Below are 15202 nucleotides of genomic sequence, written 5' to 3' on the forward strand. Positions count from 1 at the left end.
ATACCAATAAATTATATATTAATTAATAATTTTTAAAACATTGTGTTCAAAAAAATAAAAAAAAAATGTGATTTTAATTAGAGTCTTGTAATGTACCTACCTATGTTTAAAAATATAAATAAATATAATAATAACTGTTGAACTTTTAGGGACATAATAGGTAACACATTCGTGTATGTAGTATTACACTATTTATATACCTATACGAGTATACTTATTATTCATAAGTGCGCACACGTCAGGATAGGCAGTTGACCATTCTGTGAATATACTATTATGTGGTACATGGTGTAACGATCATCGACATCGTACATTACTCCCTACGTTGAGCACGGCTAATATGCTGAGTGTTAGTAATGACAAATGTGAATATATATATATGAAATATATATTATGCTGACGCGATGTTTAGCTCACATCGTGTAAATAACCGACCTGGACGCCTGGCGGGAGTGAGTTATGATAGAGTCGACAGTGAGGTAGTCGATAGAATAGGCTCGGCGGTTGATAGTTGGATTGTCAAGAATGAAGAGTCGACAGTGAGGTGGTCGATAGTGGAACTCGAGGGCTGACAACGACCTGAAGAGGACCTGCGGACGACCAGCTCAACCCACATTTGGACATCGGCACCCACGACACACCATGGCCCGATCGGTAGCCCGGAGTATAATTTATAAGTATATTTCAATATTGTAACTTGTACTAAATAATAATAATACATCAATAACAGATATATATATATATATACATTACGTTGAGTACTTGCTTCACATAAGGTAACCCTGATCCCTAGTAATAATATCACACACCGAGGTCGAGTCTCCGAGACCTCGTTAATAAAAACAGAACGACACCGGAACGGGTAAGAGCCCAGGTGAAGAGGAGACGTTACAATGGTTATACATCCCTAATCTCTATGATATAGAATATAGATATTAGGTGAACAATAGAAGTTAAGTATGTGACACTAAATTAATAGTTACCTATAACTTATAACGTTGTATTTGGAAAAAAAAATTACCAGTTATTAATTAAAATTGTATCTTATGACTATTATCAGTTAAGTCATAACATATATTTCTATAAATTAAACCAAAATATTTATATATTTATTTTAAGTACCCTGTATAGGTATGCACCTATTAATTATAATTATTCTACAAACAGGGACTGGAAAAACGACGACGGCGTTTATATCTCGCGTATTTTATACATTTCTAGTCCGGAACTAAAATATGCGCCTACAACACTTGGATAGCACATTTTTCGTGACATTAGATATTTGTTTTAAGTCGTAAATGTAAATTTAAGCCCCAAAAGAATATAAAAACAAACTTACTTTAATTATCGACTCCTTCGGCGGAATCCGTGACGTGTGTGAACTGCGACGCCCATGAGGAAACGCTCCAGAATACAGCCAGAACTTAGAATATTGTGATTTATGAAAAATAAAATTATACGAAACGCAGTAAGTTTTTTGCTCATATCTTCTTTGCTTATTGAAATTTTAGAATTTTTAATCGACTGTGTCTTCTGCAACGAATTTGAGATTTGCCATAGATTAAATAAATAAATGATAGATATTATACTAGGTACGTCAATATGATGAATCCACGGATATAATTATAATGTAACTTTTTATATCAAAGAGTTCTGTGTTAAGGACCAATTTGTTCATTGAAATTTGATAAGACAATAAACCAAAATAGTTTATAATTTTGGATTTGAATTATAATAATATGATATAGGTATTATTTAAATTATTATTTTCGTTTATAAATTTAATTATTGATTGAGGTGGTGAATAGATATCAGAAGCACAAGAATATTTTTATAAGAGCATATTGTATTTTATGAATTATTAAATAAAAATGTGATTACTGGATTTTAGAGTTAACATAAAGCCATAAACGTATACAGTAAATTCATCAAATACTTTAATACCAACTATATTTTTACAATGATGTGTGTTTTTTTTTTTAAATATTTTTAATTATTTTTTCTTGTGGTCTGTGTAAACGATAAGTATTCGTAATAAAGATTCAATTTTCATATATAATATTATATTATAGGCACTCAGTATGTAATCATATGTTTATTTTTAGCTTAATTTAATTGTAGGTATTTAGTAAATAATAATAGGTATACAAAATTGTGTTTTCGAATAGCAATTTATTGTTTGTATTAACACCTACACCATAATAGGGAACTAAAATTGTGTAAATAATGTACAAATGTATTTTTGGTGTTTTAAGACTGCTGTAAGATCAATTTATGAGAATCCTTGCATTAAATTGTTAGGATTATTTGATATGAATAATTATTTTATTACATATAGGTTTATTACATATTGGTAAGTCGATCAGAAACTATATTTACACTGAATGTTAATAGTAAAAAGCTATTAAAAAATCTATTATTTGTATTTATTTGTTAATAATTAAGACTTAAATATTAGCAGTAGCAGTAATCTTGTTCCTTTCACAAAATGTTTTTTAATTATTTTTAATTTACATTTACATTTATCCCAAAGTGATCTCTGAATAATCATTCAATGATGAATTTAATAGTTACATTCTCGGTTATATTAATTGGATTATAAATTAAAATAAACTACAGTTTCCAGCTTCTACTACAACATTATTTTATATTTTATTTTATGTTTTTAATTTTTTAAACGCAGTCTGCACCTCGTGTTGGTGATTTTACACGTAATATAATAAAATTGATACTACTGATGAGTAGGTAAGTACCGTATTGTTTAATCAAATTATTTACACGATTATTAACTAAAAAAATATCTATGAAGTATAAACATCCGCATTTCTATTAACTATAAATTCATAATTGTATGAGCTATACATGTTACATATATTTTTCGAAAAAAACTATTTAAAAAAACAAGAATAATTCCTATTTGATGTCACACGGGTTGATCTAGCAACTGACTGCTACGACAACTGTGCAATTTTTTTTAAGCATAATACGTTTTGAAAACGTCCAGAAAAGAGTTTGTTTTAAGACTGTCTGTCTTGATAACAACTAATTTAATTTAGAGTGTATTGTTATATTATATTATAATGAAATTAATAATTATAGTAAAATATATAATTGCAAGACATTTAATACCTATATCTATAGCCATCTAGGGTATAAACTACACTAAAAAAGGTGTAAGTATGCTAATAAAATATATGAGGTGTATAATGTATTTATGTATATAAAAATATAAAATATAAAGATTAATAACATTATATTGTTTTAAATACTTCGCGCAAACCTAAGGTGATACCCGGTGTATAGTATAACATGCAAAAAGGTGCGTATTAAACTTGGCGTGGTGAAACGAAGACGGTCTCGCGTATTTTATACATTGCGCTATTGGGATTAAACTTATAAATGCTTCTACGTCACCTAGTTAACAGATTGTCCGTGGCAATAAATATTTAATTTAAGTCTAAAAAGTAATTAATGTAAAATAGTAGGTAATAATATGAAAACAAACTTACTCGTAAACATCTACTCTTCCGGTGAAACGTAGCTAGAGTGCCGCCATCGCCGAAGAAACAGCTATCTTCATCCATCTTCATCTAATCACCTCACTCCGATGAACTGAAACTTGAAAGTATCGAAATATTTTATGAAAATAACCTGATCAAACGAAATTTGCGAGTTTGTGTTACAACTTATCCGGTTTAACGAACTGTCCGTTTATATTTGTAGCCTATTATTTTTTTGTTCACTGAAATCAAAATATACAATATATTATATTTATAATACAATAGTATTTCTGAAACTATTAGAATTGTTAACCGTCGCCAACGAATTTCGACAATTGACGACTGCCATAGATATTATAAAATATATTATTTATTATGATAAATCCAAAGAACTTATATATTATTATATAAGTACTCAGTATACCTATACGGTATATTTATAAATCGTATGTTCTTTTACAGAAATCTTTGTGATCTGCAGTGCACCTATTCTGGTTTTCTATTTCAATTATAATTCGCATGCCAAATTTAACTACCTATACAAACTGGTCCGCAAGTTTATAGACATTCTAATACATTCAGTGCCAATAGACAAAGTGTTTGAGAAGTTATATTTTTTTGGTACCTAATTAATTTACAATATGAATTATTATAAGTTACCTATGTAGGTACTTGTCCAAAACTCGACTACCTGCAAATCATTGGTTTTTATGGTATAGCCTTACGAAGTTCACGATTTTCGGTGTTTTACGCACACGTACAACGCTTAAAGTTTACCGAGCTTAAGTATTACAAATTAATTTTTTTTTTTAATCTAGGTAAATCAACGTTTTAAAATTGATGATGCAAAAATAATTCTGACACCCACCCATGGTGGTTTTGCATAACAAGTCGAGGGATGTTTTTGATTTTAATTGTTCGAGCAAGCGCAGTGTGGTACACCGGGTACATATGAAAATACCAAAAATTTCAATTAGTTATAATACATACAACTTAAAAATAAGACTGACCGCCAAGTTCAGACTTCCCTGACGTTTTCAGTTAAAAACTAATGATTTCCGGCAATTATTTTTTGCAATATCGTTCTTAATTCGTTGTTACTTGTAATATATACATATGCCTATTTTAAAAATATTATTCGTGGGTAATTGAAACGTCTAAAATATATTATCATATACAAATACGATAATAAACAAATAATAATAATTCAACTTAAACGGCTACGGTATTAATGATATTTAATAATATCAATATAAATATAGTATACAATATCCTAGGCTGACAAATCGTCTCCACTTAAAATCGTTTTTTCGTATACTATGATATTATATCATTGAATTCAAATTTAACACTATCTATAACAGTCACCCACTTGTAACCTACTGTTCAGCAGAGTCACTTCCAATTTTTTTTTTTAGATTCTGAGGTAAGCGATGAATGTATTGATTTTACAATGATGTGTGTTTTTTTTATTTTTTTTTTGTGTCTGTCATCACCTTTTAGGACAGTAAAAGTGCTTGAATTTTCTCTAACAGTAACTTTTCAGATAGGAAAGTGAATCTAGTTGGTACTATGGGGGGGGGGGGGGGGGTCAAAAGTAAAATTTTCCCAGTAGTTTTCAAAAGCGACGTGAAAAACAAAGGAAAAACGGGAATTTTTTACGCAAAGTCCGTTTTCGAGAAAATCGATTTTGGTTTTTGGTGCAACTCTAAAACAAATGAGCTGAATGCTTATATTAGCATTTTCTATACATCATAACATTTTCCAAATATTTTGACTTATTTTGAGCTGTTTACGGACATTTTCAGTTTCCATTTTATTTTAGTTTTTTTTCTATAAATATCAATAAAATGTTATTTGTTGGTTAAAAAAGCTTGAAAATTTAATAGAAGGTTCCTAGGTTATTGTTTCAAAGACAGATGAAAAAAATTAAGAATCCTTAGTCACGGTTTTTATTTATAAGCATTTAAAGTTCAAATATTGACAAAATACGGAAAAATCACGAAAATTATCAAATTATTTTGAGTTGAGAATTCATAAAAATTTTTCTTTTTCAATCTAAGATTCAAAATTGTAATACAAGATCATCCATAAGTTTACCTACCTATATCAAAAAAAAAATGTCTACAAGAAAGTCAAATTAAATTTTTGTGAACGTTTGAAATTCATATTTTTACAACATATGATATTCACTCGATTTCTCATGTAACGATTTTCTTATTTTGTTGTAATTAAAAAACGTATGACTGTAGATACTTGAAAATTTCACTGAATGTTTATATTAGCATTTTCTATACATGATAAAATTTTGAAAATAATTTGATTCTTTTTGAGCTGTTTACGGACATAGTCAGTTTTCAATTATTTTAGTTTTTTTTTTCTATAAATATCAATAAAATTTTATTTGTTAGGTAAAAAAAGCGTGAAAATTTAATATAAGGCTGCTGATATATCGTTCTAATAGAAGTTGAAAAATATTAAAAATACATAGACACAATTTTTTTTTATAAGCATTTAAAGTTCAAATGTTGACAACATTTATCAATTTTATAATTTATTAATTATTTTGTAGTTAAAAATGTATAAAATGTTTAACTTTTATGGCTAAGGATTAAAAATTCAAAACAATGTTCCACGTAAATAGGTTATATATAAATTACTTTATTCACTATAATATCATCAAATATACTTGGTAATATCATAGGCTGACGGACCGTTTTCGCTCAGAATCGTTTTTCTTATACAATGGTATTATATCATTGAATTCAAAATTAACACCATCCATTACAGTGACCCACTTGTAACCTACTGTACAGCAGAGCGACATCCACTTACCCACCTTTTTTCAATTGACCTCCCTTTTTATTTAATTCCTGATAAACGAGGTTTGGATAAGTACCTACCTACATAATAGGTACCTGTCCTACCTATATTAATTAAAAACTATTTTTAACACGACGTATTTACTTATTATTTTTGTCTTTTAGTTTATCTAATTTTGTATGATTAAAATATGTTTCCTTTATACCCAAATGATTTTTAAGTACCTACAAATAATATAGAACTCAATTTTATTTTAACAATAAATACTTTTATTAATACAGTGTTGACTTTGTAGATGGGTAGTAATAAATTAACTGTACATTCAGGATTACATGCATTCAGGTGAATAATTATAAGATTGCAATGATCGATGTAAGATGTAAGATGTTAGATGTAAGATGTAAGATGTATGGTTGATTCATCAATACGATGCTGGGCGGACTTGAGGACTTCCCATGTTCAGCGACCGGCGTCGACCCGCCTTGTGGCACAGCGGAAACTTCGTACAGCTGACTGTTCGACAAAGACACTGTAATATTATTTGAAAAATATTATTTCTACTTAATCGTAATAACTGAGTATAATGAGTTTAATATTATATTATATTACAATAAATATTAAGTACCTATATTATTAGCTTCTAATAATTGGGACCAGTGCCGCAATACTTGGTACATATTGGTGGGTGTGCGACCAAATATATAGGGCCCATGTATAGAGGCAAAACTACAGGGGAGGGGAGAGGGGGGCTATAGCCCCCACCCCCCCAACTACGATTCAGACCCCTCCAAAAAATATTCCTTATTTATTTAGATATAAGGCGTTTTATAGGTTATTTTAAATTAATAGTTTTGTTAGGTGTGCTGTAGCCCCCCAGAATTTTTAAGAATAGTTGCGACTATGGTCATGTACCAATAGGTCATTAAATACATATTGCTTGTTGTTTTTAGCTATTTATACGTTATATTATGTAGTTAATATAATATACAGTGCTTACAGGTAGGTGAAGAGCATTGAACACATTGCACATTGTATTGATTGTACACAGATAGGTGAGGACTGAGGAGCAAAGTAGTATGCAGCCCTTAAAACCATTTATTTTTTTTCTTGTCCCAATTTAAATGTAATAAATCATCAGCCGTCACAACATAGAAAAATTAGGAAATTCGAGAATATGACATTGGAGGTATAATTCAGCCCCCGGCCATTCGAAATTATTATTTTTATTATTTTGTTATAATTATAGTTAGGACTTTGTTTTATATTATAATAAATATTAAATAATAATAATTATGATTCTAATGTATTCATTTTTTTTTTAATTTTCATATACATATGAAATACTGGGCCCCACTGAGAAAACTCATGTGGGGGCCCAAATTCATTAGTTTATATTTTTTGATAAAATAATAAGATAGTAAGATACCACTTTGTAAAACACATTAAAATAATAAAAAGTTCCAAATAGTTCGGCCACTGGCCCTGGGGTCCATTGTTATGATTTAACGGGGGCCCGGGGGTTCTTTGCACCCCTAGCACCCCCAATTGTTGCGGCACTGTATATAATTATAAAATCATATAAAATCAAATTGACAAACGTAAAGTATAATATTAAATGAAAAATGAATCACTGTCACTCTGTATTATTTATGTGTTAATATGTTATATTTATTTACATTGAAAATACAAAACATAAAATGTTTAATATGTTGTGGTTTTTTGCCTTTAGTTATATTTAATAATTATTATACCAAAAACGATTATTTATTTATTTTTTATTATTTATAAAATCATAAAACAGAACAACAGTATGACTTGTTGAGTACTAAAATGAGATTGAAGACAGAATATCTTTTTGTAAATTTATTACAAATATTTTAATGTACCTAATACCTATTTATTTAATGATGACATATTTTAATTTTACTGTAACTATTATATTCTATTTTTTTATATATATATATATATATATTATTATTTATCATCTATGATAAGAAACGTGATTTTCACAAATAGTGATAACAAATGTGAACGATTCTGATTGGTGGCGCAATTTTGCTCCCGAGACGCTCGTCTCAATTATGATTGCGACCCCCGTGCGACTCCGAAGTTATCTGGTTGTTGCACCAAAATCAAAAACAAGATAAATCCAATTTCATTAAAAATTATATATATATTTATCGGATTTAACTGGTTGTTGCACCAAAATGTAGATGTAATTGTAAAATGTAATTTTTTCCTACACAATAATCCACGAAAAAGTGCATTTTCGAAAAAAGTGTACTTCTCTCGTTGTTGCACCAAGCTCTTCAATTGTGTTTGTCTACAGAACGTAACTCACTAGAAATTTATCAAAGTTCTAACGTAATCGTTTTTATTAAATCTATAATCTATAATAAGTTATTATGCGGGTAGAGGTTACTCAAACCTTGTCCGATAATGGCGATAATATAATACGAATTACGGGTACCTACTTATAATCTGTTATATTTATTTAAAAACCATGTTGGTGTAAAAATCTTAAAATAAAATTCATACACTTGGTTTCCAAAAACTCAAAAAATGCTCCAAAAACTCTAAAATGCCCTAAAAAATTAAGAAAATGACCTTAAAACTAAAAAATGCAAAATAAACTTTCTTATTCTCATTCAAATGTACATAAAACAAATTTGTGACAAGACAACATTGCACAGTAAGCTTTGGTAAACAATGCAAGGTGCTTCGAAATCCCAGCCCTAGATTAATAACCAATAATTTCGCCTTTTAAGATATCACAGGTAATGGGGACGCAATTCAGACGGGGTTTGGTAAGTTCCCACACGAAACATAGCAGGTAAGCGAGTACATAATATGTAAGTTCCCTCACGAAAAAAAATACGCCCATACGTAAGTTCCCACACGGAAAAAATTACACCTGTACGTAAGTTAAGTTATTAAGACTTAGGAATGTCAGTCCTAAGTCTGAATAAAGTGGGAAGGAAGTTTGTGTTTGGCAAGCAGGCGCGGCGTTTAGGGGGGGGGGGGCATAGGGGCCATGGCCCCTCCCTAGAGGCCTAGACATCAAACTACGTAAAAATAATAATTTTTTTTCAGAAATCTGTATAGAAGTTCTAAGAATTATAATCACGGCCTCTGTAGGGTGTAAATAGTTTTGGTATCGCAGTAAGCGGTTGGTCACAAATGGCTGAGTTCAGACAAAAATACTAATGAAGGTAATATGTTATATAACCATAACTTTAAACACATGATTGCAACGTAGTATATACATTCATAATAATTTTATTTTTAGAATTTGAACCTCCAAAAACTGTATGGGCATCATTAGATAATTGTTCGCCAATAATATTTCCTACAATTCACAACATTCTATTGATATTAGGGACGCTGCCTGTAAGTGTTGCTACAGCTGAACGCAGCTTTTCCACGCTTCGCAGGTATAATTATTATTGCTTAGCTTGAAAATTAATTTTAATACTTGCCTATGCTTTTGCACATTAGATTAAAACATGGTTGCGGTCACAAATGGGTCAAGATAGACTAGTAGGGCTAGCACTACTTAATGTTCACAGAGAGTATAATATATCAGTGGAAAATATAATTAGTCGATTTGCTTCAATGAAAAAAAGAAATTTAGATTTTGTATTATAGAAGACTAATATAAATTTGTATATTCAATATACAAATTATACTATATTGTATAATATGTTAATTAACCATTTAATTTTTTTAATATAAATATTTATTTTACATTTTTACCTTCATACCTACCTAGTACCTATTACATGTTTTTCCTCTGTTGGTTGAAAAGTAGTATCATTTGTGGACCCAAAGGATATTGCCCCCCCCCCCCCCCCCCTAGAAGACGAATCAAATCCGCCACTGTTGGCAAGGCTGAGCATTAACGAATTAAAAGTTAAAATTATAAGCAATTTATATAAACATTATTATGTGTCTGAAATTTTTTATTTTGAAAATAAGAAAATTTTAACTATAAATTACGTTAAGTTACTTTTCTTTGCCCAGCCTTGGTGTTTGATAAAAATTTTTTTTTCGTGTGGGAACTTACGTATGGATATCCAGGGGTAATTTTTACCAGCTATATCTCGTGTGGAAACTTACATTCGCCCATTCAGACATGCTCAAGAAAAACCCGGGACGCAATTAGTATTATACCTTTTTAACGGGACGCAATTCGTAAGCAGCGCAATAAGAGGGACCCTGAAACGGCCTGTAATCAGACGTGGACGCTCAATCTACCAGCAAGCACCTTCACGTTAGACTGTGTAACAATTTGGTCAATTGGACTTAGTAATATTTTATTTGAAGAAACATATTTTAATAAACACTTTAACTTTCAACTGCATACTATTTTGCCAACAAACTGCACCTGAATATCCTATCAACACGGTCTAGCTACCTGCAACCAGTAATATAATAATTAAACAGATTACCAGATTACTACAATGGGATCAGAAAAAATTGTTCGTATCTTCGTGATGTTGAAAAACAATAATTCATGAAATGGTGAGAAATACCAATATACCGTATTATTATAATATAGGTATGATCATTATATTATTATATAGGTAGGTATTTAGTTAATATATAATATAATTTATATCTAGTATGTAAAAAATATATAATTGTTAAACATATTTTTATCAATCCATTTGGGTCGTTTAAATAATAATAAAGCCCCAGGGCATTTTAAAAAAAATGAAAATGAAAATACAAATATATTTAGTATTTACCGCCTGAAAATTGAAATACTGTATATTTACGTACGGTTTTGATTTTTGTACCGTACACCGCACACGGAGTAAAAAAACCGTATAAGTACGGTATAAACCGTACATCTGGCAACGCTGGCTGTATGTTGGCCGGGTAATTTAACGGCCAATGAAACTACGACTATGGTTGGGAAGAGTGGGATGCGCCAACCGGACTACATCTCGTATTGTTGCTGACATACCTAATACCTATCTATTTTGTCATGTAGTACCATAGACCTCATACACAGAATATATTAGTACGAGGTCAATGGTTATAATTATAACGTGATAATTGAGATTAAACTGTGATAAGGATACCGGGTTTTTAGACTTTAAAAAGAAGTAAAGACTACAGTATTCCACGAGCACCCGTCGTTTAGTTTAATGTCTTTGTGAGTTTATTTCTTTAGACTTTAGTGTTTACAAATTACAACTAATCTTACATTCATAATTCATCGTTCATATTATATTTGATTTCTTTCAACAAAATTGAACTTTCCTGTTTAAACTTGAATAATATTTTCTACAAAAATGATTAGAATTATTAAAGTAACTAATCGCATCTGGGGAAATGTAAATCACGCTCAAAGGTTATCGTCGAATGTCTTGCGTTTTTCTATTTCTGCTGTTAAAGGTAAAAATATGTTTATAATTTATACTTATCTGTAAATGTTTGTTTTAAGAGTGAATGTTTACCTAAAACTTTAATTTTTAGATCGTTATTATACTGACAAACATGAATGGATTGATGTGAAAGATAATATTGGTACTATAGGAATTTCAGATTATGCTCAAGTAACTATTTAAAAGATTATATACCTATTTAAGAAATTTTCCTAAAACCCTTTTTAAAACCTTCAAATACATCGTATAGTACCTAATTATTTAATGTTCTACTAACTTCTTAAAAATGAGAAAACATTGTTGGGCTGAAAATATTTTTTTTTTAAAAGAAAAATTATTTACCTACCTGTATAATGGTTTTTTTTTTAAAGGAATAGAGCAAATGGTTTGTTATTTTTTTTTTGTAATTCAAATTGTTTATGTTCAGTCATCAAAAAAGTTAGTTATATTTTAACATTTTGCACTGTATAGTAATCCATTGTGTAGTATAACAAAAATGTAAATTAAATAAGTGTGAAAGTTCAAAACATAACCTACAGAGGTTATCAACAACTAGAATAACTTCATCAATTAAAATATATTTATCATTCTAATTTATCTATCAAAATTGCTATGTTTATTAGTATTATGATTAAATTAACTAGTAGATTTACGTCATAATGAATACAGAGTGAATTATAATGTAAAATGAGTACAAAAATTCTAAAGATTACATTAGAATTGTATGCAATTTCTATCTATGGACATAATAACTAGTTTCCAGTTTTGAGTAAATTACTTTTATAAACTTACAAAGTTACTTATTAGTTTCAAAATTAAAAAGTAACTAGATTACTAATTCGTCACCAAAATACAAAAATAATAGCGCTATATTACTTTAACTCAACAGTAACTTTACTCTGTCCAATAAGAGAACACCAATTCTGCTCATCCCTATTCAACAACCTGCTATAGTAGAATATTGGTCTCAATGGCGGGGTGTAGTGCATGTTAGGTAGCATTTTTTTTGGATCGTGGCGGTTTCTCTTTCTTGACTGAAGATAGTTACGATGATGTTACTTTCAACATTTTTATAACTGTAAAACCAAATAACATAAAATGCTAACATTTAAAACATGTAATTTTTACAAGTTCACATTTAACTTTATTCTATTTAATAACCAACTTTCAAAATTATTTTTACTTATTCCTGATTGTTTTTTGATCCAAATATCCCCACAATTATATTAAAAAGGCATTCTACAGAAGCTCTTAGAAGGACCAATATATTCATTTTTAGAAACATTAGTTCTTCCATTAGTAAACCATTAAATATTTTTAAATATCCCAAACAAATAGAATATTATAAGAATGCTAAATTTCAGCTCAAACACTCATTACGCATCAACTTTGAATTTAAACAATTCAATTAAAGTCAATTTTTTTTTACAGATCTGATAAAAATTAAACTCGTTTTTTTTAACAAAGTTACTTATAAAATAATTAACATGTTATTATTGAATTACTTCAATAAATAAAAAATAATGTTACCTTAACATTACTTGAAAATATAAATACTTTATGTTACTACTCAACAGTCAACATTGCTAGTTATTATGTCAATGTTATAGACCTGCCATTTTTTCAATGTTTGTTGCTTAGTAAGAATTCATTCATAGCCCCGTAAGAATATGTTTATGAATTCATAACTTTAATTACTAACAAGTTATGAATACAAATATATATTATCTATTAATATAATTTGTAATATTTAATAGGTTATCTATATAATATACTGATTGGTGATTTTATTTGTATTTAAACATTGTATTATTTTAAGTGAGGCATTGTACTTTAATATCATTTTTATATTTTTATTGGATAAATTTATAGTAAGAAAAATGCTAATTTAATATAATGATATCATGTAATACTAATATATTACTAATACTTGATTGTTATACAGTGTTATAAAATATGGCGATTACTAGATTATGTTGCATATTTTTATTTTATTATAATTACATAATATTGAGATAGTTAACACTTATCATTCACATTATTATAATGTTGTTTATTTTTAGTTTTTGGTGTTAAGACTTAATAGTTCATAATACCAAAAACTGGATTAGGTAATTTATTTTATATTATATAGAAATCTAGTATATAGACACATTTACTAAACATAATGTTTTTTACAGATAGTTTACTTATCATTTTTATACTATTTTAGGATGCTTTAGGTGATGTAGTTTATGCTGAGCTGCCTGCTGTTGGAACAGAAGTAAAAATAAAAGGTACATAGACACTATATGTTATATTAATCACTATACTGCAATGAGACTTACAACTTACAAGTGCCCTGTCCACTATTTAATCCAATTCAGCTTCTATTTAAAAAAAAAATGGAAAACACCGTTATTCAAACATTTTCTATACATATAGGTGTGAGGAAGATTGATGTAAAAATTGTCATAAAAAATCTATGACAGGTAAAATATTTTTTTTAAAACTTCATATCCACATAACCATATACATCAATTTTGTGTTTTGGGATGATGCTACTCTACTCCATCTTAGAAATATAAAACATCAAATTTGAGTTCTCGATTATTATTACATATTCAAATGTGTGTAACTACTTAAAAACAATTATATTAATACTTTTGATGTTAGTTTCTCTTTATAACTTACTTATATTATAAACTTTTTATAGATGAATGTGGCGCATTAGAGAGTGTAAAAGCTGCAAGCGAACTATACAGTCCAGCATCTGGCAAAGTGATTGAAATAAATTCTCAGGTGGAAACAAGACCAGCATTAATAAATCAATCTTGTTATGAAAATGGTATAGTATATTTAATTTTATATTCAATTTTATGATTTTGTAATTTTTATCATTTATTTTGTAGGATGGCTTTTCAAATTAGAACTATCATCTTTGGAGGAAATACCGAATTTAATGAATGAAGAACAATATGCCGAATTCATTAAACATGATCACAGTTAATGCTAAAATAACTGTTTATGTTAGACAAAATTAACTAAGTATATAATATTATTAATTGTTTTAAATTGATTAATACTCCGGGGAGCTGTAATGCAAATCGAGGAGCTGTAATGCAATCCGGGGATCTGTAATGCAAATCGCGGTTCTCTCCCCGGTCCTCGACAATACGGAAAAAAAAAATTGATTAATACTTTATGTTATACAAGTACCAAGTATATGTGACTTCAGTATTTTTTATTTTTTTTTTGTTATTGATTTACTTAAGTTGTATGCATTTATTTAATATGTAAACCTATTTTTTTAAACTTTTATTCAATAAAAAAATGTATGAATTAAATATTGTTAACAACTAAATTGTTATGAGTCATAACTGTGCGCGGACATTACTGGCAGGGTAGTCATAAATAACACATTAACATACACACACATACACCAGAGGCGTATTCAGCAAGTGGGCCTGGGCCTACCATGATTTTGAACCCTTATAATATATC

General features: G+C 28.9%; 1 protein-coding gene and 1 long non-coding RNA gene across 3 annotated transcripts in view; one reads left to right on the forward strand and one right to left on the reverse strand.

Moving 5' to 3' along the window:
- Positions 1 to 6611: 6611 nt before the first annotated feature.
- LOC132938084 (uncharacterized) overlaps positions 6612 to 15202 on the reverse strand; it is a 28761-nt gene continuing 20170 nt past the window's right edge. Inside the window, exon 5 of one of the 2 annotated variants that reach the window (XR_009663871.1) lies at positions 6612 to 6852. This is a non-coding gene — a long non-coding RNA (uncharacterized LOC132938084). Of the gene's footprint in view, positions 6853 to 12648; positions 12796 to 15202 lie in introns of those variants that run through there. The other variant, XR_009663870.1, reaches the window with a different exon arrangement.
- LOC132938083 (glycine cleavage system H protein, mitochondrial) lies at positions 11362 to 15045 on the forward strand. The gene is made up of 5 exons (XM_061004752.1): positions 11362 to 11729; positions 11811 to 11890; positions 13932 to 13995; positions 14415 to 14546; positions 14611 to 15045. The coding sequence occupies exons 1-5, from the start codon at positions 11627 to 11629 to the stop codon at positions 14706 to 14708; spliced, it is 477 nt and encodes a 158-aa protein (XP_060860735.1). The 5' UTR covers positions 11362 to 11626; the 3' UTR covers positions 14709 to 15045.

Source organism: Metopolophium dirhodum, chromosome 2, assembly GCF_019925205.1.
Source record: "Metopolophium dirhodum isolate CAU chromosome 2, ASM1992520v1, whole genome shotgun sequence".
Classification (NCBI taxonomy): Eukaryota; Metazoa; Arthropoda; class Insecta; order Hemiptera; family Aphididae; genus Metopolophium; species Metopolophium dirhodum.

What these genes read in the sequence shown, in the direction of transcription:
- LOC132938083 (XM_061004752.1), top strand. Translation starts at nt 11,627, where the DNA reads ATGATTAGAATTATTAAAGTAACTAATCGCATCTGGGGAAATGTAAAT. An exon ending in TTCTATTTCTGCTGTTAAAG is followed by an intron (nt 11,730 to 11,810) that starts GTAAAAATATGT and finishes TTTAATTTTTAG; the next exon opens with ATCGTTATTATACTGACAAA. An exon ending in TCAATCTTGTTATGAAAATG is followed by an intron (nt 14,547 to 14,610) that starts GTATAGTATATT and finishes TTTATTTTGTAG; the next exon opens with GATGGCTTTTCAAATTAGAA.